Below are 27,409 nucleotides of genomic sequence, written 5' to 3'. Positions count from 1 at the left end.
CCGCACCCCCCGCAGCCTCTCGCACCGGGGTGCAGGGGCCCACGCGTGTCCGCCGCGGGGGAAGGGGTTTGCAGTAGCAGAGCTGGGGAGAGAAGCCAGGAGCCGTGCCCCTCCCCAGTCTCGGCCCCTGCTGGAACCAGTGCGGCTGTACTGGGGGGAACGGGGGGCCACAGCTCAGCCGGGTCCAGGCTACGAGCTTGCGTTAGCCGAGGCATCGCGGGGCCCGAGCCGCGGGCATCCTGGCAGGGTGGGACCAGCTGTGGCGCTGCCCTAGAGCGGGGTCAGGGTGAGGAGCGAGGGGGTTGTAGAGGTGACGATATACCTACCCCCACCCCGTCCAAGAGCCTGCATCTGGGATGTCCTGGATCTGCACCCGTCTCCTCCCCATGTGTCCCCAGACTTGGGGGGCTTGGGGCTGGGCCTACGCGGGGGCAGAGCCTGGGAGAGAAAGGGACCCCCCAGAACCAGCCTTGCCCCATCGTGCTGCTGCGGGCAGGTTTGGAGCAGAGGGTCCCTGTGTCCTGGGTGCGAATGCAGCTCACGCAGCAGCTGCAAGGGTGATGGAGACCAGCTGCTCGGTGGCTCCACCTGAGTGCCACACTGCCCCTTTATAAACCCACGGTGCAGTCGCAGCTTGAATCCGGTGCCCGGTGCTGGTCCCGACCCCCCCCCAGAAGAACTAGAGAAGGGGTGACAAGGCTGAGGAGTGCTATGGAGGGGAGCGACCAACAAGGCCAGGCCTGGTGAGCTGAGAAGAGAGAGGACGTAACGGGGGTTGGCAAAATACTGAATGGCAAAGAGGAAAGTCGCTAGGGAGTGATTATTGACTGTCCCTCCCCATGCAAGAACAAGGGGCCACAGCATGAAACCAGTCAGTTGACAGCTAACAAAGGCCATTTTTTTCTCCCCCCAGTGTCATTGAAGTGGGGGCTCGCTGGCACCAGATGCGGTGGGAGATGAGAGGTCAGCCAGGTTCGCCAAGAGACTGGACTCGTGCTTGGAGGAAAGGGGCATCGGTCGCGGGAGCGATGGGCACGGCCTGGGCCTTCCACACAGGTGAGAGAGGAACAGGGGAAAACCCAGTGTCGACCCAGGATCCTCTCCCTTCATCCTCCCTGTGCGACTGAGCAAGACGGAGCTGGGTCTGCCCCGCTACGTGGCCGTTTTTGCATGAGCCACCTTGGTGCTATGCCCAGAGCAGCCCCGACCCATGTCAGCGGCCACTTGGCCCACACCCAGCGCCCTTCTCCCCCTGCCCGCTGGTCCAGCACCGTGGTGGGGCCGAGCTTCCCAGGGAACCCGTCTTAGATGCGAAGCAGCCGTGCAGCCCCGGCTCCCCCCTGTGCCCTCCTCTGGCCCGCCCCGCTCCGCCCCCGGCTGCAGGCTGGAGCCGGCACATTTGGTAGCAATTAGGGCTGTGAGCCGCCTCTCTCCTGCAGCGCTCGCGGGGCCATGGGGGCGCGAAGCCCAGCCCCAGGGCGGATCATGCCCTCGGCCCACCCGGGCCAGGCGGGGATGCCCAGCGGAGAGCTCTGAGCGCGGCGCCCGGCTCGCCCGCCCTGGCCACACAGCTGCCCCGGGGATCAGCAGCATGAAAGGTGAGGTCTGTCTGACTGCTGGGTGCCGGGGACAGGGGATGAGCCACAGAGGCCCCCAGCCTGATCCCAGAGGGGCCTGGAAAGCACAGCCCCCCGCTCCGAGCAGCCCGGGGTGAGAGGATGCCCAGAGCCCCCCGCCAGCTGCCCACGGCGGGGTCAGAGCAAGATGCTGAGTCTGGCAGAGTGACCGGGGCTGGGCGGATGGATGGACACATTCCCAAGCACTGAGGGCAGGCGGGCTGCTCCGATTGCCCCCGAGGTCAGGTCCCCAGGGTGGCTTTCCCTGCTGGGGGGCTCCCGAGCCTCCCTCCACCCCCTCCCACCCCCCACAGGGACTGAGCAGTGGGATTGGGGGATGCCCAGAGCAGCAAGTTCGGTGCCCATGCAGCAGAGGCCAAGATGAGCTCGGTTTCTAAGCTGCTGAAGAAGCACCATGGGTAGCAAGGGGTAAATTCCCCCTGGGGTCTTTCCCAGGCTGAGCTCCACCACGTTCCTCCTCGCTCCGCCGCGGAGCTGGCAGCATGGAGGGAAAGCTCTGATCTGAAAGCTCTCAAAGGGGCTTTTCTCCCTGGCGTGGGATCATCCAGCTGCACACAGCTGGCACTGGCAGGTCCCCAGGAGGCGGGTGGCAGCATGGAAACACACTGTCTTGGCTGGGCACAAACAACACGGCTCGGGCGGGAGCTCCGCATTGCTCCCCAAGACAGGCTGTGTGCAGCCAGATCTCTGCTGTCCCCCCACCCAGTGCTGTGCACGCCAGAGGGTAAACATTTGAGCCCCTTAGCACGGCCACGCGCGTGTGCATGCATATGTGAGGTCTGCAGAGAGGGGAAGGCCAGAGCAGTTGGGCTGGGCTCTGCCTGGGCCTTTCCAGGAGGGACCTGTCGGTGCCTGGAGTTGCAGCTGGGAGTTGTTTGCAAAGCCGGTGCAATGGCTCGGGGAGAGCTGGGTAAGGGTAGACCTGGGCGTGCTGGGGTGCATCACCGCAAGGAAATCACCTCGCCGGCCGGGGGAAGCAGGCGCACAATGAAGGGATTGAGGCTGCGGCGTGTGGCGAGGAGGAGGGGGTGGTGCTGTACGCGCTGTGCGCTCAGAAGCAGGGCCAAGCATCTCGCGGGCAAAGGAGGGACGGGACCTCCTGGCAGAGAGAGCGGTTAGAAGGGAAATGAGATGCACATCTGGAAGGTCGTGAACCCTCTGAAGGATGCGGGGACTGCGGCATCCCCCGGGGTGCCTGGCTTGAGACGGGATGCCTGGGGCAGAAGCATTCCCCAAAGCAGGGGCTGGTTGGAAGAGCCCGGCGCTCCTTGGTGGCCTTCAGGTCTCCAAGTCTGGCTGCGAAACCTTCCTCATGCCCACTACTGTTGTGATGCTGCCATGCTGCCTTCACTTGCACATGTGCTGTGCTTGCACCGGACTGTCTGTAGCAGGGAGGTGACGTATCCTTAACTCTGACCCTCTCATTTAAAGGACAAAGCATAATCCTGCAGCTGCCAGCCAGCACCTGCACATCCGTGATGCTGGACAGAAATGGGAGGGACTGCCCAACCTCTCTCCCCCTCTCCGGCTCGCAGCGGTCTCCTGGAGAGGTTACCATGCCTGTCCAAGCCAACACGCAGGGAGAAGATGCTCATGCATGTAGATGCTTGATGTGTTTGCACATCTGTACGTGCCCCTAATGTGTTTTGCAGGGCAGAGAGGTCAGTGTAGGGCTGGGGTTTTTAATCCCATCCTATAGAAATCCCTGAGCTGGCCGGGTTCCTGGCACAGGCTGGCTCCAGGGCTTGGCCCCTTGTGCAAACGGGTGCTGTGCTGGGGGAGTATTGCCCTGGCTCTGGCTGTCCTCACTGCAGTCCTTCCTCCTTAGCCGGAGCAATGGAGGTCTGCACTCTGGAGCACTCTCAGCTTTGCACAGCACCCGCTGGGACCTTCATTTATGACCCAGGCTGCAAAACCATGGATGGCGTTAACGGCCTGGTTCGTCACCGCAGCCCTGTTGACTGCAGCCGGCAAACCCTGCTGGCTTTCCCCGCGGCAATTTATCCTGCCAAGCCGCCTGGAGTATCGTGTTGGGAAGCAGCGATGCAATCCTAGGCCATGGCGTTACGGCAGACGGCTTTGATTTATAAGAGCTGTGCTGTTGAACCTTGCAGAAGCTGGCTCAGGCCAGGGCCTGGCTCTTCTACATGGCGATGCAGAGGTCCTCCAAATATACAGGGTGCAGCTGTATAGCTTTGATGAGCAGCTTGAGGCCTCTGCCTTTGCAGGCCTGGAGGGACAGGGCTCTGGTCCCTTCGTCCTCTGGCACGTGGCTCAGAGGGGTAATTGCTCCTGTATCAGGGCTGGGAATCTGGGGACCGTGTCCCCCGCTTGGCCTCCTTTTACCTGTGCTTGGTCTGACGGACCTGCCCCAGGCTGCTGTGCCCCAGGCTCGTGGCTGGGTTCATGACACCAGGCAGGTCGCCCTCTCCAGTGCCATCTTCATCAGCCTTATCCCATCCCCTGTAGCCTGGTAGCATGAAAAAAAATCCCCATTTTGGTGCAAAATTCTCCCCCCAGCTCCCAAGCACCTGGACATTTTAATGCATTCCCAGATGGACAGCCAAAGAGGGAAAGCAGCACCAAGAAGGCACCCATAGCCACGAACTGGGAGCCAGTGGGGCTGGGTCACTTCCCACCTCTGCTACTGACTTTGCCCCATGGCCTTGGTCATGTCTTCCCCGCCTCTTCCACCCCTTCCTTCCTTTCTCCCTTTGTAAAATAGTGGCAGTGACGCTGGCTCAAAGGCTGGGAGCTTGGACGGTTGTGAGAGCCTGGGAAGGGATCATAACAACCATCTCATTAGACTCATCCGAGTCAGGACAGAGAATGTCACTACCAAACCTCCCATTATGGCTGGGAGCGGGGGGATGAAGGCAGCGGTGAGCCCCAGTGCAAAGAAAGGCTGAGAGGGGAAAGGGTTGCTGTTGATACGGGAAGGAGAAGAGCTTGGGACAGTGTTGGAGCAGGACCAGGCGGGTGGCAAACCCAGTTTTGCTGGAAGTGAGACGGTATCTACCCACTAGAGCAGGAGAGTTGCCAGTGGGGTTGTCAGAGTTGAGGAGCTGGGATCGGAGAGGACGGGCCTGTTCCTGCTGTACTTGGAGAAGGGCTTGCTGTTTGGTGGGGGGAAAGGAAACCCGATCTCCGCCTGGATGCTTGGCACACGTGGGAGGCATTTGGGCGTCCCCCGCCAGGGTTTTGCTGGCTGCGTGCTGGGGCCTGGCGAGAACCTCGTTCCCCCTTGAATGCATTATTTGGCTTGCGGGCGGTGGCTTTTCTCTTGCTGTGGGATTTCTAGGCTTTCTATGGAGGAGGGCTGTCCAACTGGCAGCTCACGGGCTGCGTCAGCCTGCGAGGGGTTAAAGTGGGGGTTGTTCCCCGCCCTAGCAATAGTAGCTGGAGCCCCTTCATCCTACAACTGCTGCTTCCTGCCTTTGCCCCCAGGCTTGGGGCAGCATGGGGAGCTGAGGGGCAGTCCGGGCTGCACAGGGTGTGGGGGATTGGGGCTGTCATGGGGGGAGATTGTGCCTGCATGGGTCAGAGGGGGGTGCCCACACAACAGGGTGGCCCTCAGGGGCTTAGACCCGGTGGGCAGAGCACTCCAACCCTGCTCAGGGCCCAAATAACTGCAGACACCCTCATTTCTCTTGTTGGGCATGCAGCAGCGTTCCTTGCCCACCTTGCACACAGCTTTGCTTGGGACCACTGGCTGCGACAGCGAAGGGAAAAGCTAGGGAAAGCCTCCTTTATGTGTCCAGGGTGGGTTAAAGACCCCCTCAGCCTGCACAAGAGGAGATGGGTGTCTTGTCCCGGCTGCCTCGAAGTCCCGGGGAGAGAGGGTGCAACAGCTGGGACAGCTGTGCTCGCGGCTGCAAGCTCCAGCCCCGTGCTAGGGAGCGGTGAGGATGGCGTCACCCAAGAATCGGACTTTCCATCCCACCCACGACATCAGCCAGACTTTCTCGGCATTGCAATGTTTTTAAGAGCTAACTCAGGATTCAGTCCCAAGAGCATGTACAGTCCGTAAAAAAATTAAAAATCCTGCCTAGAAATTAGGGTTTTTCCCCTCCCTTTTAGCACGTCTACTTGTTGCAAAGCTCCCTTGGTTTGAGCTTGTTGCTTCAGTGAAAGACGAGGGCCTGCCCCTGGTACCTCACCTGGGCACAGCTGGACAATTCAGTTTGCTTAAAAAAAAAATAATAATAATCCCGCCCCCCCATCCCCCTAGCTCCAATGAAAAGCAACGTATAATAAACGGCTTCTTCCTGATTGGCTGGATCCAGGCTTTGGAAGCAGAATCAGCCACTCAGTATAAAGCTGCCTTCGGTGTTGACCCTGCTACAGGTGCAAATGAAAGCTGGATAGAAATTAGCTATAAAGTTGCTACACATTGTCAAGCACTAACTGTATAGCTGGCTCTTTTTATAGCTGGGGAGGCGTTTTTATCATGTGAGTGTTACTTTGCACGTGTGGCTGGTCTCAATTGTGCGATTCACCATTATCATTGTGTGATAATTACTTTGCACTTGTGTCCAGTCTGTTTTTGCATGTGTGGCCTGTCTGCATTTATTGCGCCATTCACCAGTTAACTGTGTGATATATGTAACATGTAGCAGGGGCCCCAGTGTAGATTTGGGGCTCTATGGGTTTCTTTTGATAGCCCTTGCTCTGCTGCTTTTATGCCCCAAGCAGAAATAAGCAGTCGTACAGCTCAGAAGCTCTACAGCTCAAGATCTGTGTAGGAGGTTCGAGTCACAGGGCAGCTGTGTGCCCACTGGTGGCTGTGTGACTCGTGCTCGGCTCTGTATCTATTATTGACCCCCGTTATTTACTCGCCTGCCATGCCTTTTTGTTATTTGAGGTTAAGTAAGGGAGGCTAAGTCCAATCAATTCCTCAGTGGGTCCCACCCAGACCCCACTAATCTCAATCCAGTCCTTATGCTAAAATAGGCCATTTTAGCCTGGCAGTGCCCCTGCAGGGCACCTACAGCCTTACGGGCAAATCTCATGGCTCCGTTCCTCCCCTACACCATGCCCCAAGCCTCGCTGGTGTTGGAGGCAGAGCTGGTGTTAGCAGCTCAGATATTAGCTTCTCTAAGCCCCTCTCAGGACTGTCAGACCATCTTCTGCTCTCTTTTTCCAGGTCCTCAAACCCCTAGCCCCACACACCGTCCTGCTTGGAGTCTGCAAGCCCTTTAATCCCCCCTCTCCTTGGTCGGCGGATCCTTTGATGGGTTTCCTGGTTCAGTCCCTCCTCCAGACTGGGAAATGCTCTGTACCCCACCCCAAACCCTTCACTGGGCTGGTGGGCTCTGTTCCCTTGTTCAGCCCTTCCTCTGAACTGGGCACCCTCCTGTGCCCACTCAGCCCCCTTATCTCTGGGGCTGGTGGGGTCTATTCCCTTGCCCTTTATAGCCCCACTAAGCCCCAGCCTGGCCTTTGTGGGGTCAAATAAGCCTACAATCAGCCTCCTGGAAGCTGCCTCCCGGGCAAGCACACCACAGTGCCTTGCTACAAACTTCTAGGGATATCTTACCCAAATTCGGAAACGAATTTCTAGGAGTCTTCATTACCTCTGCAGATGGGAACCGCAGCAGAGGATGCCAGAAGAACGTGTCTCAGAGCATTGAACCCCTTTTTATCCCCCTCCTCTAACAAAGGCTTGCAGCATGACTTGATAGATGTGGTTAGAAAGGAGGCACTCTCACATCACCCTGCTGGGCAGCTAGAACGCACTGACCTGACCCCTAAATCCAGATGTGATGCCTGGTCTTTTCAAGAAGTTCCTCTGGACGGTGACTCGGGTCCTTTCACGCTACTTCCCTTAGCTTCACCGATGCCGGCGTGGCCTGATTTAAAGTTAACAGCAGCTAAATCAGCTAGATCTTCACTGCTGGAGGCTGCAAGGGAGAGAAGAACAGGGGGAAAACCCAGGTCACCCTCCCATCCAGACTCCACTCTCTGCCCACGTGACACAGGAGATGGGCCTGGGGTCTGACCCAGTACATGGCAATTCTTATGCAAAAGCCTGCGATCGCTATGGGAGTGCACGCTATGAGGATTGTAGATCCGCATGAAGCTGTACGCCGGGCTGCTGGCATGTTGGGGTTTGTCTGGGGGGTTTGTCTGGCGCTGGATCTTGAAGCGTGGGGGTGGGTATCTGTTGGGTCTGGTGAGCTGGGTGATTCCCACCTGCTCTGGGCTTGCTGAGGGTTTTGCAGAAAGAGAATTGCTCTAGGATTTTTTCCGTAGTCCAGAAACAAGTGACAGCTCAGAGTCAGCATTTTCAGCCCTGAGGGTGAAAAGCGTGAGACCCACTGGATCAGAGCAGGTGTTTCCGAACTCTGCGGGCACTAGGATGGATGCAATAAGTCGGTGTTTGTGCTCAGTCCTGTTTTGCTGGATGAGAGAGCTTACTACCTCAGCATGAAATTCCCCTTGTGCAGAGCTGAGCAAGCCCAGAGCACGTCAGCTCCGTGGGGCCCCTGGGGCCTGTGCCATGTTGGAACGAAAGCATGCGGCACAGACATAATCCCTGACTCGGGGGCACGGCCGTGTACGGGACATGTTCCCTATGGGATTGAATAACCTCCACTTCTGGGTGACGTCCCAGGCGTGCCCGGAGAGCCGGGCATCCATGGACCAGAGCAGCACTCCATCGCCGGCTCATCAGAAAAGCCCAAGGCAAGAAGCAGCCCCAAGACTCGCTGTCTCCAGTCTCCGCAGGACTGCGGCTGAATAAGCCCTTTCCTTTCTGCTCAAACACACCAGCCAAAATGCTGCTGCATCCCAGCTTCCCCCACCAGGTAGGAGACCAAGCTGGCTTCCACCTCCTCGGACCCAGAGCCATTCCTCAAGGGACTAAGTCTAACGAAGGCCGGTTGTTACTGGCTGCGAATGGATGGAGATATGCTGCACATACCATGTCAGGGGAGGCTAGAAGCAAGCAAGGCCCTTTATTTTCACCCTTCCTTTTTCCCTGAACCATGACTGAGCTCATGCAACTGGGGCCGGAGAGCTCGCTGTCTCCAGGGCCCAGCTCACAACTTGCAGGTGGGGCTGGGGGCATCCAAAAGGGAAGAGTTTTCCTGCTGAGCGAGAGGAATCTCCAAGGTGTCCAGATCCTGGGCATGCCGAAAGCTTGTGAGATTTTAGCATTGACCCATCCGGACCCGAGGAAACAGGTTCAAGAAGGCAGCAGGGATGTGGGTTTCAATGGAGAGCAGCAGGATGGTGGAGCCAGATGCCTGGGGAGCGGTGCAGTCTCCATCCCTGGGGCTCCCCTGGGCAGCGTCTGGGTGGGGTGGGCTCCACTCCAGAAGGACCACACGGTGCAACTGGCTGGGCTTCGCGCATCCCCCACCATCCACCCCAGGGGAGATGCTGTTCTTGGCTGGAGGGAAGCCTGACATGGTTTAGATCAGAGGCAGGGTGGGAACGGGAGGGCAGGAGGGGCGGCTTTCCTCTCCAGGGGCTGCCCACTAAGCGTGGCAGGGAGCTGCTGCCATCTGGGCCGAGCTGGGTGGTCCGTGCCTGGCTGCCTGCGGGCTGAGGAGCGTGCAGCTCCCTCCACACCCCGGGCACGTGTTTGTAGAGACGCTGGTCCTTTAACCCCATGGGGGAGCTCCCCAAACTGGGGGTCTTTCCCATTGACAGCACAGCAGAGGCCAGGACAGGCTCTGGGGAGATGCAATTGCATGCTCAGGGGTGTTAGGAAGCTAAGATTTTGCAGAAGTATCATCCCACAGGACACAAGACACATGATTCTCCAGAAAAAAATTAAAATTGCAAGCTTTACCAATAAGCTCAGGGCCTAGGGCTGTATGACTCAGGTCCAGATGGAAGCAAAAATAAATAGGAACCTTATTGGCACGTGCGCTCGGTTGCTGTGTCATCTCTTACATATACAACACAGCAAACTAAGCACAAAAGAAAGCAGCAAGAGATGGTCCTTTGGGTCTGGCACCACTTGCATGAGACTGGATGTCTCTTTTAGATCTGTGAAACACAACCAAGGCTTCTCGACAGGCACCCAGTGCTTCGCGAGAAGTTAGCTGCACCCCTGAATCCGTGTTCCCCGGAGTTAATGCTTCCCCTCCACCGCCCCCGACTTTAAGTTTTTTAGCTGGAATGAAAACCAGGCTGCGGGGCTGTGAAATGGGAGCTGCGGTAAGAGGGGCAGCGAACAGACAGCAGCGCTGCAGGAGAGAGGCCAGCTCGATGAGTGGAAGATCAAGAGGGTTAAAAAAACAGGAGAGAGGGGCATTAACACCTGTGGAGTGAAGAGTTTAGCAGGAAGTGGGGAGAGGGTAACGAGCCAAGAAGTCAGTGACTCTTGCTGCTGCCTGAGTAGAAATGCCACTGCCGCTACTGGCAGTTGGTGTGGAGCAGGGATGGCACCCTCCCGGATCCACCTCTGAGTGCCAGGGACCGGACAGGATTGTGCCCCCTCCCCACACGCGCCCTCAGGACCTGCTGCACGGGCTACACACACAAGACCAGCTCCTCCAGCCGCAGCCCAGCCTCAGGCAAACGGGTCCTGTGGCCGATGGGGGAGCCAGTGCTGCAGCCGTAAGGCGTGGACCAGCCTGGCATGGCATGGCCGCAGGTCCGTGGGGTCCCCCCAGGGATGTGGGAAGTGAGCGCTGAGGCACCCCTTTGTCTTGCAGAGGACGACCTCGCTGGCGAGGAGGAGGAGATGCCGTCCTTCCACTACCGGCCCAACGGTGAGGGTTGGGGTGTCTCGGTGGAGGTGGCCTGGCCCTCGTGGCTGCTCCCTCGCACCTGGGGCCGTGGGTTTCTGGAGGGGGCTGGGGAGGTGGGGTGCTGGCTGGGGACCGGGGGGGAATCCAGGGCTGCCAGCCTTAGGGGACGGGTGTGGGGCCAAGGCCAAGCCCCAGCGACGGTGCTATGGCCCTGCCCTGGCTTTGCTGCCATCTGGGCCCAGTCGGGTCCAGCCGGGGTGGTGACGGGATGATACTGGGAGCTGTCTGGACCCTCAGGGAGAGACGGGGCCTGACGCTTCCTTCCCAACACGCCCCCGTCTAGGCCGGGCGAGGTCAGGTTGCAGCCAGTGCCAGAAGAACCTGTCGCTCCAGACCTCGGTCAAGGTGCTGTACGCCTTCTTCGTCCTCCTCGTCATCACCGTGACGGTGTTGGCATCCCTGGGTGAGTCAGAGCGCCCCTGCCTCGGGAGGGGGGTTTCCTTGCTGCTTCCTCTGGGAAACTGAGGCACCGCAAGGGAAGGGGCTTGCCCAGGGGCATATGGTTAGTCTGTGGCAAAGGCATGGATAGGACCCTGGCCTGCTGACTCTAGGACCCAGGCTTGCCAGCCTCCGCTGCACACCACTGAGCTCTAGTACTGTGGGTCATGGGCCCTATATTGCAGACGGTGATTCCCCTCCTGTGCAAGAGATGTGCAAAAGGGCACATCTAGTACAACCCCCTGCTTAAAGCAGGATCGCCCCAACTACATCATCCCAGCCCAGGCTTTGTCTACCCGGGTCTCTAAGGATGGAGACTCCACCACCTCTCTGGGCAGCCTGTCCCAGTGCTTCACCACCCTCCTCGTGAGAAAGTTTTTCCTAATATCCAACCTCAACTTCCTTTGCTGCACCTTGGGCCCATTGCTCCTAAAAAAGCTAGCCTCAGCACCCTGAAGGAGACCCCCCCTTCCCGCTGAGCCCCCCATCGGGACCCCCAAAGCTATGCCAGGATGCTGCGCTCCACCCCCACCCACGCCCGCCCTGCAGGAAAGGGGCTGCTCCCAGCCTGGCTGGGATCCCCGCCTGCCCCGCGATGGGGGCCGGTGGGCGGTGGGAGCGAGGCACTGTCGTTCCAGCCCTTGGCTGCTGCTCCAGCTGTTTATTATTCCATGAAAATTGCCTCTCTCGTCAGGCTTGGACGGCCGCAGCCCCACCGCAGAGAGGCAGTGGATTGCTGCTCTGGGCAGGGCCCGGGTGTTGCATGACACAGAAGCTCAGAAGCCCCCGGGGAGGGAGGTGGGGGGATCCCACCAGGTCCTACAGAGCCGTCCCGCTCCCCTGCACCCACTAAGGTCCCTGGCAGGGCAAGCCAGGCCTCTCGCCCACTGCTTCCGCTTGCTCCCAGCCGGGGAGAGGCGGCTCCAGCGCCTTGGCCTCTCGCCCATCCTCCTTGGCATCCGTTCGACGCAGGATGCAGATCCCTGGCCATGTTCACTGCCTGCAAACTGCTCGGGGGAGGAAGCCAGGGGACGGGGATGGGAGGTTTGCAGGTCCAACGGGATCTGGGTCCCAACCCTCAGGAGTGACTGCTACCCTGGCCACGCGGCCGGAGTGCTGTCCCGCTGACCGCGGCGCCGCCAGGGAGCAGCAGCGGGGCAAGGCAGGGTGACTTGAGGCTCTGAGCCCTGCCGCCAGTGATCCGGGGGACAAGTCCTGATTGGCACTGGAACAGAGCATTGTGGGATGCTGGAGGGCTGAGCACCCCCCCCCAACACCCAGTCACTGGACACCTTATGTGTGGCTCTACCAGGCACTTGCTTGTTTGCTCCAAGACTGTTTTCATCCACCCGTGGCTTGTGCCTCGCGAGTCCCCGTCTATTCGCGGGGGTCCTCACCCAGCCCTGTTGGCTGCAGGCTCCGGGGATGGGGCAGCTCTAGCATCGCCATCTCCCGTGTAGGCACGGGGCAGCTGCCGGGCATCTGGGCTCAGGTGTCCTCCCTGCTTCCTGCTCATACACATCCCCACACGCAGGCTTGAACCCACGTCTTCTCCACCGTACCCTTACCACGAGCCTGTCTGAGCATCCCCAACCTCCGTCCCAGTCCATAGCTGGGGGACATGATTTCCTGCAGTGAGTCGGTGGCAGAGGCCCTGGGAAGGGTAAGCCTATGCACCAGTTAGACGCCCCCAGGACCAGGCAGGATGAGAGAGTAGTAGCTGTTGTAGGACGAAGGGCTTAGCCGGGGTCTTTGACTACACCTCGACTACAGCCCTGACATGTCTCTTCTCTGCAGTCTTCAGGAGGGTGGACTCCATGTCCGACAACATCAGCTCTGCCCAGGCCCACTACGAGAGGAAGATCCTGTCTGTCCAGCAGGGCCTCCAGGACCTCGGTGAGTGTGCGAGCCCCAGCTGGCTTCACCCCACTCCCGTCCTCGGTGCCAGGTGGTGACCCCGCTGTGGCTGCCGGCAGGCCTCGGGGCTCAGGGGGTCTTGGGATGTCCCTTCACCATGCAGGGGAGCTGAGGATGGTTTGTCTGGGACGGTTTGCACAGGGCAGGGGGCTGGATTAGATGTGACCTCCACTGGTCCCTTCCACTGCTCTAGGATGATGTGACTTGCCCAAGGCTGCAGGGAGAGTCAGTGTCAGACCCGGGGACAAGGGCTGATCCTGCTTCAAGCAGGGGTTGGACTAGATGGGACCTCTGCAGCTCCCCCCCAGCCCCACTTCTCTAGGGCTCAGCGCTAACAGAGCCGTCTGTCCTCGCTGCAGATCAGCGGTCCGTGGGGAACTGCTCCTCGTGCCACGAGACCGGGCAGCTGGGCCAGGACATCAGCAAGCTGCAGGCGGAGCTGGAGGAGATCCAGAAGATGCTCCTGGTCCAGGAGATCCTGCTGGACCGGACCTCCCAGACCCACCAGCTGCTCACGGCCGCCAGCAACAAGCTCACGGGAGAAGCGGACGCCTGCTCCTTCTCCATCCGCCAGGTCAACCAGAGCCTGGCGCAGCTGCTGGCCCAGGTGCGCGGCTGGCAGGCGGCGACGGCCGAGCTGGACGGGTCCCTGAAGGGGCTGGCGCAGGAGCGCTACGACGTGCGGGCGGCCCTGCAGCAGGTGAACTTCACCCTGGGGCAGAGCTGGGAGCGGATCCGCCTCATGCAGCGCAAGGCGGACGAGGAGACGCTGACGCTGCAGAAGATCGTGACCGAGTGGCAGAACTACACGCGGCTCTTCGGGGGCCTGCGGGCCGCCTCGGCCAAGACGGGCGAGCTGGTCCGGAGCCTGCAGAGCGGGCTGGGCGCGGCGGCGCAGAGGATCGGGCAGAACGCCGAGAGCCTGCACGACCTGGTGCTGCAGGTCATGGGGCTGCAGCTGCAGCTGGACAACGTCTCGTCCGCCCTGGACGAGCACGGGGAGAACGCCAACGACTTGCAGTACCACGCGCGGCACGCGGAGAACCGCACGGACGAGCGCTTCGCCACGCTGGAGGGGCGCATGGCCTCCCACGAGGTGGAGATCGCCACCATCTTCGCCAACATCAACGCCACCGACAGCCACGTGCACAGCATGCTCAAGTACCTGGACGACGTGCGGCTGTCCTGCACGCTGGGCTTCCACGCGCATGCCGAGGAGCTCGGCTACCTCAACCGGACCGTCGCCCGTGTGCTGGTCACCACCGACCTGCTGCGGGAGCGCTTCGGCCTGCTCAGCGCCCGGCTGGACTTCGACGTCCGCAACCTGTCCATGGTCATGGAGGAGATGAAGGTGGTGGACGCCCGGCACGGGGAGATGCTCCAGAACGTCACCATTTTGAGAGGTGAGGATGGCCGGGCGCTGACCGGCACAGGGCTTGAACCTGGTCCCCAGTGTGCTGGGGGTGTGAGGAGCCCCCGGGTGGGCCCAGTTTGCCAGGACAGGCTGCAAATCTCCCACGTGGGGACTTGGACTGCGGGAGTGAGTGTGTGTGTGTGCATGCATGCACCTGCATATGTATGTATGCAAACATGTGCACCCAAGCATGTGTGCGCATGCATGCATCTGCATTCATGCATGTGTGCCCGCATTTGTGCGCCTGCATTCGTGCATGCAAACTTGTGCACCCAAGTATGTGTGCACACGTGTGCATGTATGTGCCTACATGCATGTCCATGTGTGCAGGGATGTGCATGCACATGGATGTGTGTAGGCATGCGTGTGTGCACATATATGTGTGTGCATGCACATCAGGAAGCCCAGATGGGGAAACTGAGGCAGGAGGAGGCCAACCCAGAGGGACAGCCCGGCTGTGCTGCAGGCCTTGCACGGAGGTGCTGGGGCTCAGGGGGGTTTCTCCGGCCATCCGCTCTGCCACTCAACTCTCAGGGCTCAGACTTCAGCAGCGATGACCGGGGCCTGCTTGCCAGAGGGCTGGGGCTTGTGTGGGAAAAGGCTCCCCAAGCCCCTTGCTGGAGGGCGCTCTGTGCCAGGGCATCCACATTGCAGTTGACATTGCACGCAGGAGCCAGCAGCGCGGTGTCCCCTCCGTGCCTAATGCCCCGAGCACCCCCGTGCTGCTACAGGACGGGCTGTGATCGGGGCAGGGGGGCAGCAAGTGGGGAGCCTTCCCGGTCTGGGGCTACGGGAGCCTGTCACTCCGGGTCTCAACCCTGTGGACTCACACTCACCATGTACCTCCCTGCAGCCCGGGCTTTGCCTCCGCCAGGGAGGGCGACACGATGCCCCGCCAGAGCAGCACGGAACAAAGCCCCGGGCCTGGAAACGCGAGCCCAGCCGAGCCGGCTCCCCGCTCCCCCAAGGCCACAATTATCCGGGTGGGCAGGAGTCTGAGGCAGCCGCAGACCACCCAGCCGCGGGGCCCGGAGACACGGCCCAGCCTCAGCCGCATCATTACCGGCTTGGCCGCGGCACGGCTGTCATTACCGGGCTGCCTCTGGCTCGGGCTGTTTCCTGTCCCCGCGCTCACTGGGGCTTGCCAGGACTTTCGTGGGGCCTGGCTTCAGCTCCACAGACAAGCTGGGGACGTCCCCCGCCGGCAGCATGTCCACGGGAGCCGGTCCCGGGGTGGCTGATGGAGAGGACCTAACACGGAGGAGGGCAGACATCTATCCAGCCCTGGCTTTTCTTCTTACAATAACCCCGGCAGCCTGGACAGACCCACCCCTGGGGAAGCCCACCCAGCTGTGTAGCTAGCTCAGCGGGCACTGTTTCCCTGCCTTGCTCCTCTTCTGGGGATAGATGGCCCCGAGGAAAATGGCTCTTCCGTCCTCTCCCATGCTTCTGCCAGGCACCCTGAAGGGGTCCAGTGCATGCACTGCCTTTGCAGGTTAACAACCTGCTCCTGCTGCAGTGATTTCCCCCCAAAACCAGGTCTGGGAAAGCCAGGCCTGAGGTATGACGGTCGCTGCTCCGAGATGCAGCCAGTTCTGGGGTGGAGCAGCACTGCTGGGAGGCAGCTCACAGCCAGGAAAGCTGCTGGTGGAGAGACCGGGAGAGAGATACCCGCTCCAAGCTCGTGGTTACATCCCACCTGCTAGATGCTATGCCCAGCCGGGACCGGAGACCCCGAGCTATATACAGCTTCCCTATGCACCAGACCCCTCGGCCTGCCAGGCTGCAAGGGTTTTGAGGATATTGGGTCCATCCCGGCATAGCGGCAGGGCTGCAGCTTCATCACTGTCGGGGGCAGCAGGTAATGGTGTGACCCAGAGTAGCAGCCCATCCCCTGTCCTGCAGCACTGGGGGATCAAAGCCCCCTCTCTCCCCCCTTCCAGCACGGACGCAGCGGGTTGTTATTCTGTCCTGCGCGCGTTCCCGATCATGGAAAAACCGAGCAATGCCCCGCAAGCCGGGGACCTGGCCGCTCCAGGCTTGGCAGGGGGAGAGCCCTGCTGCAGACAGCACCGTCTGGGTGCCCCCTGCACCTCCGGCCTGGCCGCGTGAGTCAACACATGACGGCATCTCTCCGAAAGCCGGGCAGGGTAAACAGGAGGCGGCTGGCGGGCCCCCAGCACCTGGATTTTTTCCCTGGCTGCTGCAGGGGAGATTCAGAGCCGCTCGCAAACGCCCGGCGGCTGAGCCGAGGCTGGAGGACGGGTGGCTGCAGGTTTTCCTTGCCCTCCTTCTCCTCCGCATTTGCTCGCCGCCCCAGCGGCAGCTTGGCCGTTCAGCTGGCCGGCCTCTTAGGTGCTAGGTGCTGTACGAGTGACCCACGCGGGCTAGGGAGAGGGCAGATGGGAGAATATCAGCGCCGTGGGGCTGGCTGCGGTCAGCGAGATGCTATTTAAACTCGGTGGAGGTTGAGGCCTCGCATGGGTCTGTGGGGCAATAGGAGCGGGTCCAGCCGGGGATGCCCGGTGCCTGCATCCCGTTGCCACGGCGATCGTCCCCCTGGTGCCGCGGGCTGCTGATGCTCTGCCTCTCCCCCTTCCTCCCTTCCAGGTGTGCCTGGCATGCCGGGACCTCGAGGGATCAAAGGTGACGCAGGCGCCAGGGGACCTGGGGGTGGCCGAGGCCAGAAGGGCGACGCCGGCAGCTTGGGCGACCCCGGCCCGCAGGGATCCCACGGCCCCCCGGGCGTAGCGGGGCCTGCGGGCGAGAGGGGCCCCGTCGGCTCCAGAGGCTTCTCCGGCCCCAAAGGGACGAAAGGCGGCTACGGCCAGCCTGGGCCCAAGGGACAGGCGGGCCCGAAGGGCGACATAGGGCCTCGGGGCCCAGACGGGGCCGCCGGGCCGGCGGGGCCTGTGGGGCTGCAAGGAAAGCCAGGGATGCCGGGGAAACCCGGGGCACCGGGTCCCATCGGGCCTATGGGACCCAAGGGGGACCCCGGCCTGCGGGGAGAGCCTGGCCTGACCGGTCCCCCCGGCCCCCCAGGCCACTAAGCCAGTTGCAAGCCCCTGAGCTGTCCTCCCCCTGCCCCTCGGAGAAGACCCACAGCAGGCACCTGGGAGAGGTCCCGCCGGCCCCGACCAGCCTCCCAGCACCCCCATTGCCTCCCAGAGCTGGGGGTGGCACCTGTCCAGGGCTGCGACGGGGTGGGGGGGCTTGGCACGGCCCCCCGAGCCCACGCGTCGTTGGGGGATCCCTGGGCAGAGCCCCGAGACCCCGACTGGCGCGCTGCTCCCGGCATGACGGGCACGGGCCCCGCGGGGCTCCCCCGACCCAAGGAGCCGTGTCGCGGCGTGTGCACGGCACGGTGCAGCTGGTTTGCCCCCCGCCACCCGCCACGCTGCCCGCTAGCCGCGGGCCATGTAACAGCCCTGTATTCACGAGCAATAAAGGTGTATGGGGACCCCCAGCTTCCTCGTCTGTGTGCGGGGCCTGGCCCGGCGTATGGCTCAGCCAATGGGGGGGAGAACGGTGCAGGGGTTCGGGGGGCCTGAGACCGGGGCTGGGCAGCTCCCATGCCCTGACCCCCCAGGAAGTGTCCGGGGGGCTTGCAGCAGGGTCCCCAGCGGGAGGGAAGTGTGCAGAAGGCAGAGGGTTGTCAGACACCCCCGCGGGCTGCGCATGCACACACATGCATGCACACTCCACCTCTCAGTGTGCACACACATGCACACACAGTCCATCTCCCCAGTGCCGCATGCACACACACAGATGCTGTACACACTCCACACCCCAGTGTTGTACGCGCACACACACACACACCACGTCCTCAGTGCTGCACACACACGCACACACACACACAGAGGCAGTACACATTCCACATCCTAGTGCCATGCACACACACACACTCCACACCTGAGTGTTGTGCATAGACACACACACACTCTCCACATCTCCAGTGCTGCACATGCACTCACACAAACACACCGCACCCCCAGTTCTGCACACACACGAGTGCTGTACACATGCACACATACACATTCCACATCCTAGTGTCATGCACACACACACACACACACATACACTCTGCACCCCAGTGTTTTGCACACATGCAGACACTCCACAACCCAATGCTGTGCACACACACATTCCACACCCCAGTGTTGTGTGCACACATACACACACGCTCACCTCCGATGCTGCACACACATACACACACACATTGCACATCCCCAGTGTTGTGTACACACACATGCACACAGCCCCGGTGCTGAGCGCTCTGCCCAAAGGATCTTTCCCCCCTCGGGGCAGAGACAACCCCGCAACCCAAAGAGGATGCTGCAGGGACCGGGGAGCCTGTGGCTCCAGCTGCTGCCAGCCCCGGCTCCCTGCACACCCACAGCCGGACACAACCAGGGCCCCGCTGGGGCACGAGGCAGCGGGAGCAGTCTGGAGAGACTCCAGACAATGGGGTGTAATGGGGGAGCAGAAGGGGGACAGCAGGATCTACCCCCTTGCTCTACCAGCAGGGAAACTGAGGCACAGAGCAGCCGCAGGACTGGCCCAGTGCTGGGGGAGGGAAGCTGGGTGCCTCCAGCCCCATCCAGACCTCTTGGCAGTATGAAGATCGGGTGTTTCAAGGGGTGGCCTCCCCTTCGTCTCCAGGGGAAGCTCCCCATAGAGGGGTACTGCAGTGGAGAGAGGCAGCGGCTGGTGGGGCTCTGCCCTGTAGCAGTCATGACACAGCAATGGCAGTGTGACCTAGTGTAGACAGTGCTCCGCCGCGCTGGTTTGGGCTGCTCCGGGGTCTCTCCAGGCTGCTATGCTGGTGCCAGCTGCCCTGCTGGAGTGAGGCTAAGGGACACGCCCAGGATCTCATAGGTAGTCGGTGGCAGAGTCCAGCACCGACTTCCCATCCCCCAAACCTCCTGATGTGCCCTCCACCCCGAGCCGACCTCCCTGGCGTGAGGGGATCTCTGCTGTTGGAGGCAAAGGGAGACTCACCCCATGCAGGCCCTAAGTGTAGCCTAGCAGCGACAATGATGAGGGAGTAGTGTAGACAAGGCACTGGCACTGTGACCACCTACCCCGTCGGAGCTGGCAGTGAGAGCCTGGTGATGTCACGTCAGAGGCCTGAGTTTGACCCCCGCCCCCCTCCAGCTCTGCTCCTGCCCTGCTGTGTGACTCTGGGGCATCAAGTCCCCACCCCGCGCCTCAGTTTCCCCATCTGTGAAACGGGGAGCGAGCCTCACTCTGTGATCCGCCCACGGGACGGGCTGTCTGGAGGGGCTCACCGCCTTGCCCTGCTCAGAGGTCGGGACCCCAGTGCTGGAGGGGGTACGGGGGCTGTCCCAGCCCGTGCCCCGGCCGCGAGCGCGGAGCTGCAGAGCACCGCGGCTGCACACGGGCCCGGCAGGTGGGGGTTGTTTTCCTCCCGGCCCTGAGAGCTTGAGCAGATGGTGTCTGCTGGCCGCGGGCCCACGGCTCCACACTGACTTCACACATGTACCGGGTCTCCCTGGCACGGGGCAGGTCGAGGCTGCCGGGGCCAAGAGCAACACGGGCCAGGGGAAAACACACCTCGGACCCAGCCCGGCCTGCTGCTCCCAGGGCCCCACTTAGTCGAGCGGATGGGGAGTCCAGCCCTGCAGGAGGGTGCTAGGACACCTGGCTTTCAGTGCCTCAGTTTCCCCTGGGATAAATGATACTTGAGGGATAGGGCACGGGGCTGGGTTTGTGCTTGGAGGAGAGCAAAGCAGTGCTGCCAGCCCCGTGTGCCCTGTGCGTGGCGGTGGGGGGCCGAACGTGACCCCGTTGAGCTGAGCTTGTCCCAGCGGGGGCTGCCAGGGGCCCGTGCCAGGCTCCGTGATGCTGGCAGGTTGCAGCCAGAGCCCTTTCCAAAACACAAGGCAGCAGGAAAACATGTTGTTCTGCTCACGGGGAGAAGCTGGAGACCTCCTTTTGGGCTGGACATCCGTGCAGGGAGGAGGAAATCAGCCCGTATCCAGCCCAAGGAGAAACCGGGGTGGGGAGAAAGTCAAGGCCGACATAAATGACATTGTCCAGCCCTGGGGAGGCATCTGCCTAGACCCCTTCCTCCCCCTGTCCGGGGGTGATGGATGTGGTGCAAGCCCCCTGGCTCCTCGCAGGGCCGGAGGTCCAACGGCCTGGGGCTGTTGCTGTGTCTCTCCCAGGAGAAGGAGCCGTGTCCCTCCAGCTGCCCACGGTGCAGCGTGTGGCTGTGCCAAGGCTCCTGCTGGGACCAAACCCAGAGGGTCCTGGCTGTAAGGTCTTGCCCCTGTGCTAAGGGTCAGACCCATGCTGCAATGGGGGCAAGAAGGGATTTCCCCCCTGGTCAGACTGGTGCAGACTGGGATGGGGGGAGGCTGGCAAGGACATCCCTGGGCATCACAGCTGCAGCGCCAGGGCTGTCCTTCCCATATGAGAGCAGGGTTTTGCAGAGCTGGTTGCAACTCAGCGTCCCCAGGCTTTCCACGCAAGGCAGCTGTGGCCATGCCCCCAGATGGGGTGGGGGGAGGCATGCTCTCTTCCCTCCAGGCCCCTCTGCACCCCCCATGCCAGGATCTGTGCTCCACCAGCCCCTCTCATCTGCACCTCCCAGCCCCACAACCCTCCTCTTCTGCACACCCCACCCCACCATCCCTGCCCTGGACCCTCCCTGCAGAGCGAAAGGCAATGCAATACCAGCTACAAAGCCCAGCTGCCCCCCACCCTCATGTCACAGCCCCCTGCACCCCCCTTGGTTTTGTCCCAGTCAAGCCCCCGCCAGCATCAAGCAGTCCCGGCAGGTGTGGGGAGAGCCCGCTGGCTCTGCTGGCTGCCAGGGTCCCACGTGCAAGAGCCCACCTCAGCCCTGCTTGGGATTGCACCCGATTTGGGAGGGGAAGGGGTGCAGGACAGGTTTGCAAAGGCTTGAGGGTGAGGGTGAGGGACACTTGGGCTCTCTGCTTGGCTCTGCCTTGAGCATCCCCCGGCCAGGTGCTGGGGCCAGGCCTGGGGGACGGTATGTGAGATCCTGGCTGTCCCGGTGGGGCTGAGGGCGAATACCCGCTCCCAGGGCATTGAGCAGCTGTTGCAAGTGCTTAAGTCAGTGGGAGCATCGGGCCCCAAGGAGGCAACACAGATACAAACTGCCAGCGCCAGAGGCCATTTCCATGCATCCATGCCTCAGTTTCCCCAGGGAGCAGGGAGGCACCTTCCCTCTCTCTCAGGGCTGGGTGGGCTTGGTTATGTCAATGCCTTTCCTACCAAAGGCAAGGAAGGCCAAGGTCACTGTCCCTGTGGTTTGGACAGGGCTGATCCTGCCTCAGGCAAGGGGTTGGACTAGCCGTGACCTCAGGAGCTCCCTGCAAGCCCCGCTCCTCCAGAGTTTCTATGATTTCTATGATCAGGGAAGCTACAGTCATTGCAAATACCATATGCTCTCACATACAACATGCACATTCCCCCCTCCCCCTGGCAAAAACCAGCTGCTGAAAATTGGAGTGCACGTTATACACAAGAAATACGGTAAAAGCAGTTTCTGCCACTTAGGGGCAAAACCATTTGCAACTGGAGAGCAGGCCCCTTACAAGGAAAGACCTTTTTTTCTTCTTCCTTCTGCCTTCCGAAAAGCGAGGGGCAGATTATACCGCAGGGGCGTGTTGTGCGCCAGACGTTACAGCAGCCTGTCCTGGAAAAGGGGGACCCAAGAGCAAGGGAGCATGGAGACCAGCCCCGCCATGGGTGTGTTGCCCCGGGGTGTTGCCAGCCACAGATGGAGAGCAGGAGCGTGCAAGGAGCTCCCACTGCTATGTCTGTAGGGCAAAAGTCTTTCTAAATCTTCCCTCTCCTGTTGTCCCCCCCCAGCGCTAGGAAGAGTCGTGCGGGGCCGGCTGGCTCCCAACACCACCCCCTTCCCCACTCCCACACCCAGCGTTGCTGATTGCAGACATAGGGAAACTCAGGCACGGGGGCCAAGTGATGACTCGTCCGTCTGGGGCCTTGCAAACACAGCTCTAACCCCCTGCTTTCTGCACCCAGCCTTGCCGGGTCATCATGGGCACGGAGAGCTGCAAGAGGTGCCCCATCGAGCTCCCCAGCCCTCCCCGGCTCTCCCCCGGCCTTTAAACAGAGGGTGTTTTCACGGCCAGGGTCATGCCCGGCTTTGCTGGCAGGCACATGAAAGCAATTCCCTGCCAAAACAAGCAGCAGGGCCCTTCGCGGAGCTGCCGGCCACGTCTCTGTGAACTCCCAGCCCGTGCAAAGTCAGGAAACCTCAGCTGGAACAGGGTCCCGGGGACAAACATACTGAAAAGGGGGGTGGGGGGGGTAGAAACAGGGCTGGAAATGGTCTTCTCATACCATGGGGCAAGCTGCGGATGGACGGGCCCCTTCCCCAGCTGCAAGAATAGGCAGGGCCAGGGGTTTGTAGGCTCCCACGAGCCCCTGGAGTGCTGGAGGCAGCCCTGTGCGGGGGCCGCGATGGATGCAGGTCAGAGATAGAGTTTCATCCGCGTTAGCAAAAAGAACAAGGCTCCAGCCAGGAGCAGCACAGGACGCGACTGAAGGACGGGGCGGCCCGTTCCCGGCCCCGCTAGCAGGCGGGCGAGGGGTGGCGGTGGCTCTGGGCAGGATGGGTGATGCTCATGGAGCGGGGAAGGAAAGCGCTGAGTCCTGGAGAAATGGGGCTGGGAGGGAGCTGCATCTACTCCAACCCCTGCCTGAGGCAGGATCAGTGCTGTGCAAACCAGCCCGGACAAACCCGGTGTCGGACGTTCGTCGGAGCATGGCCTGGCCGCGAGCTGGATGGGAAGAGGAGCTGTGCCGTGACACGCTAGAGGCAGCCCCCGGCTCCTCGCAGGGCTGCGGGACCTCTTGGGATAGGCTTTCCCCTTGCATTTGGGGGCAGAGACCACCAAAGCAGCACAGGGCGTCATCTGAACAGTGTAACAGCAGCAGAAATGCCAGGTCCCGGCCAGACACAGTATCCTCCACCCCAAACTTTTCAGCCTGGGGCTTCAGATAGTCCCAAATCCATCGACCGGCAACCCACGTGCAGGCCCAAGCCTGGAGGCTTGGGGTTTGGATACCCCCTGAGTCTCGCTTGCCCTCAGCCAGCAGCCGCAGGAGCAAGCCAGGGAGGACTCCCCCTGCTATGCTCCCTTCGTGGTTTCAAACTTCGTCCCCCCAAACAGAAACCCTCTATCCGCGGGCTGCGACAACCGTCAGACGGGGTCCTGGAGTAACGAGAGAGCGCGCCTGTGTCTTCTCAAGAGCATCGCGTCCTTGCAAAGCCAAGTGCCGGTGCAGCTAGCATTCGGACCAGGCGCTGGAAATGCACAGACGAACTCGCGTCTGGGACCCCGGGAGCGCTGGCTCGGTTCTTCCAGCAACGCAAGTCCACGACCCCCCAGGTTTGCAATCACAGATATGCAATAATTAATAACATGCATCTATCTTCCACTGGATTGGGTCTGTCCTGATGAAAGGGGTAGATCATAAAGACCCTCTCCACTGATGAATGACGATGACGAAGACTTAATAAGGGCTTGACTCAGATGGCCTCAGAGGTATTGGCACAGTGCCCTTCCTTATGATAACAGGTTTCAGGTGCGCTGCTTGTGTGACCGCAATGAAACACCTAATCCAGGGCTGTCTTTGCATCAGCAAAAACGTGGAGCTTGACCTTCAAGCCTGCCTCTTTCCAAGGTCACACAAAGTGCCTTCCAGCCTTCATGGGATGGGGGAAGTCTACAAGCGGAGGCACGAATGCCCAGGCCTCTAGTATGTCCCTTGCACCCCTCACCAAAAGAAAAGGGATTGGCTTTGGCTTTTTAGCCAGATCCTCAGGTCCGACAGCGGCACGGGATGCTGCCTCGCTGCTCCCTCCTGGCTGCATATCCTGATGCTGGAGGCTTGCACACACTGGGCAGATACAAGGGACACCGTGCAGCTAAGCATCTCCAGGCAGCTTGCTGATAGCCGTGCTAGCCTGAACCCCGTGGCTGGAAGTGCTGTGTCTCCTGGGTCCCGTAATGCAACCTGCGGGGGGAGATTCTCCTGGAGTTCCCCTCGGCTGGGACTGGGGGTCGAATGCCCCTTTCCCTGCTGCTGATGTAGTCAGGATTGAGCCACTTTGGATGCCGCGCCTTGCATGCAAGGCTGTCTGGGTGCTTTGCAAGTATGGCTTAATCTGCAACGACCGCCCCCTGCAAAAGCAGCCCCCAGCCCAATTTACCAAGGGGGAAACTGAGGCACAGCGAAAGGGATTCCTTTCCAAAATGAGCCGGGAGAGCAGTTGGCTAACCGCTAGGCAAGGCTCCCAGCCCAGGCAGCTCCAGGATACATGAGGTGCCCCCCTGGCCTGGGAGCGGGGGAGTTGCAAGCTCAGCAGGAAGGTGAGCGAGTGCCCCCGTGCCGGGGCCGGGGTTTGGGTTTCTCTTGAGCCGGCCGGAGCCAAGGTCAACACTCCCCAGCTGCGGGGCTGGCACCGGGCAAGTCTGATGACCAAGGCACTTTGCCGCCGGCCCCTGCACAGCGCAGCACTTTGCATGAAAGGCTCCATTGACGCCGCAGGAAGGATTAGCAAAACCTGCCTGGCTCAGCTGGGCCGGGCTGCGGGCACAAACAAGGAGGCAGGTGGCAGGAAATGGGCGGGGGAGGCCAGGCCCCTGGGGGGAAACACACTGGTTATGGGGTTATTTTAATCCCAAATCACCCCCCTCTCCCCCCATGCCTTTTAATCCAGCGTGCAGAGCAGACACACCCAGCATTTCCAGGCAGGCAGCAGTGAGGGCAACAAGGGACTTTGTGGCTGGTTAAAATCTACCTGATTCCTTCAAAACTCTTCGCTCCGGAGGCGTTAACCAACCTCCCTCCTTTTTAATGGTCTTGATGTCCCACCCAGCAAGGGAGTGTTTCGCCTGCTGTCTGTTGAACACCGCTCCTGTTTCACAGCCCTGCAGATTGCTCCGAACTCATGCCAATGAAATGCTATTTATTTTTTTGCTCCCGTGGTGAAGTGAATAATGCAGCCCGAGGCCCCCCAGTGTGTTAATAGACCTTCCAGTTTCTTTTTTTAACTGGAGAAAAATAAAAGCTGGTTTATATGGGCTGATACATCTCACCCTCTGCTTCCCACTTTTCAAAGCTTAGGTCCAGGTCCACCCATGCAAGCAGCTAATCCGGGAGGGATTTCAGGAGGGCGGTGGACACATGGCCACTGCCCTGGGGTAGCTCCTATCCACACATCACTGCTCTGGGGCAGCCCAGGAGTGGCTGCCAGCTGAGCACTGGTCAAAGAGAAGCCCAGAGTGCAGTCAAATCGCTGGCACAAGCCTGCCATGTGCCTGCGCTCAGCACAATCTCATGAGGTTCAACTAGGACAAGTGCAAAGTCCTGCATTTAGGAGGGAACAATCCCCATGCACCGGAGCAGGCTGGGGGCGATGGGCTGGGTAGCAGCTCTGCAGAAGAGGACCTGGGGGGACAAGGGACAATGAGCTGAACAGGAGGCAGCAGTGTGCCCTTGGTGTAAGGAAGGCTGATGGCATCTTGGGCTGCTTTGGGAGGAGCGGTGCCAGCAGATCGAGTTAGGTGTCCAGCTGTGGACCCCCACTGCAGAAAGGTTGTGGACAAGTTGGAAAAAGTCCAGTGGAGGGCAATGAAAATGGTTGTGGGGCTGGGGGACAGGACTGGTGAGGAGAGGCTGAGGGAAATGGGCTGATTGAGTCTGCAGAAGAGAAGACCGAGGGGATTTAATAGCAGCCTTCACCTCCCTGCAGGGGGGCTGCAAAGAGGATGGAGCTGGACTGCTCTCAGTGGGGACAGATGACAGGACAAGGAGCAATGGGCTCAAGCTGCAGCAAGGGAAGTTTAGGTTGGATATTAGGAAAAACGCTCCCACTAGGAGGGTGGTGAAGCACTGAAACAGGCTCCCCAGGGAGGTGGTGCACTCTCCATCCTTGGAGGTTTTGAAGCCCTGGCTAGACAAAGCCTTGTCTGGGATGACGTAGTTGGAGCTGGTCCTGCTTGGAGCAGAGGGGTGGACTCGATGCAACCTCCCAAGGTCCCTTCCACCCTCGTTGTCTATGACTCTGTGATTCTCCTGTCCCAGCAGCGGGCAGGGGACCTTGATGCCAGGCCTCTGCTGGCTACTTCCACCCTGACCTGGGAGCAGGAGGGCCCCTGTCCTGTGGGCAAGGCAGGCTGCTGCTCATGCAAGCTGATGCATGTCTGATTGGGTTTGGTTTACAAGATGCACAGTCCTGCTCTCTCCCAGGGGCTTACAGGGCTTTCTTCGAATCACAGGGTCCCAAGCACCCCTTGCCCCTGAGGGGCTTACCCCTTGCAGTCCCTTATAGCTGTGTGTCTCCTGGCTGGGCATTGCCCAGGGAGACAGACCCATGGCCCCTGGGCTTTCACTGGGCAGTGGACACCAGTGCCTTGGGTTTCCACTGTTTTGGCTGGGGGGATGTGCGAGCTGCGTTCGCAGAAATAAGGTGATTCTCTGCTGCCACCTCAGATACAAAAGGGCAGAAGGAAAGAGAAATGTCTGGGTTATAGCAAAATGCATGTCTGTGCAGTGCGTTTCATGGGGCCAAAGCGGGCAGTAAACTCCATCTAAGGCTAAATGCTGGCATGAAACCGGCTCATCCTCAGGGATGCATCAGCTTTCGTGAGCAGCAGCCTGCTGTGAGAGCCAGGAGACACACAGCTACTCCACAGATGGCACCTGGCAGTAGTATTAGATCCAGGACTCCACATGGCCTCCCCAGTGCCGCATAGAGGGGAAGAATCACTGCCTCGATCTGCTGGCAACGCTCCTACCGATGCAGCCCAGGATGCCTTTAACCTTCTTGGCAACAAGAGCATGCTGCCGGTTCATATCCATCGTCTTGTCCCCCGTCCCCCCAGGTCCTTTTCTGCAGAGCTGCTGCCCAGCCCGTCACCCCCAGCCTGCACCGGTGCAGGGAATTGTTCCCTTCTACGTGCAGGACCTTGCACATGTCCTTGTTGCACGTTGCCGGGGCTTTGCCCCACAGCCTGGGACCAACACACACCAGCCCAACGGTGCTAAGCACTGCTGTTGAGGGGCTTAGGGGAGGTCTGATGCAGGATCCATCCCAGCTGGAAGACACCAGCCAGGCCAGAAACCAGACTCTGTCCTGGAGCCGAACCAGCTGGACAGACATGTAGCTGGCAGGGTGATGCTGTCTACAGTACCGTTTTACTGCC

The 27,409-nt window shown here is 60.7% G+C and overlaps 1 protein-coding gene across 4 annotated transcripts; it reads left to right on the top strand.

Annotated features, from left to right (window-relative positions):
• Positions 1 to 31: 31 nt before the first annotated feature.
• Positions 32 to 17,634, top strand: SCARA3 (scavenger receptor class A member 3). 4 transcript variants are annotated; one of them, XM_019493209.2, is made up of 7 exons: positions 32 to 286; positions 914 to 1,056; positions 10,310 to 10,366; positions 10,689 to 10,808; positions 12,641 to 12,739; positions 13,120 to 14,163; positions 16,785 to 17,634. In XM_019493209.2, the coding sequence occupies exons 2-7, from the start codon at positions 945 to 947 to the stop codon at positions 17,222 to 17,224; spliced, it is 1,872 nt and encodes a 623-aa protein (XP_019348754.1). In that variant the 5' UTR covers positions 32 to 286; positions 914 to 944; the 3' UTR covers positions 17,225 to 17,634. The 4 variants fall into 4 exon arrangements, with proteins under 4 accessions (XP_019348754.1, XP_059584003.1, XP_019348755.1 ...); XM_059728020.1 differs by lacking the exon at positions 32 to 286 and adding an exon at positions 697 to 743; XM_019493210.2 differs by lacking the exons at positions 32 to 286; positions 914 to 1,056 and adding an exon at positions 1,386 to 1,598.
• Positions 17,635 to 27,409: the final 9,775 nt, after the last annotated feature.

This window comes from Alligator mississippiensis, chromosome 1 (assembly GCF_030867095.1).
Source record: "Alligator mississippiensis isolate rAllMis1 chromosome 1, rAllMis1, whole genome shotgun sequence".
In the NCBI taxonomy this organism is placed as follows: Eukaryota; Metazoa; Chordata; order Crocodylia; family Alligatoridae; genus Alligator; species Alligator mississippiensis.
This window is presented reverse-complemented; position numbering and strand designations above follow the sequence as displayed.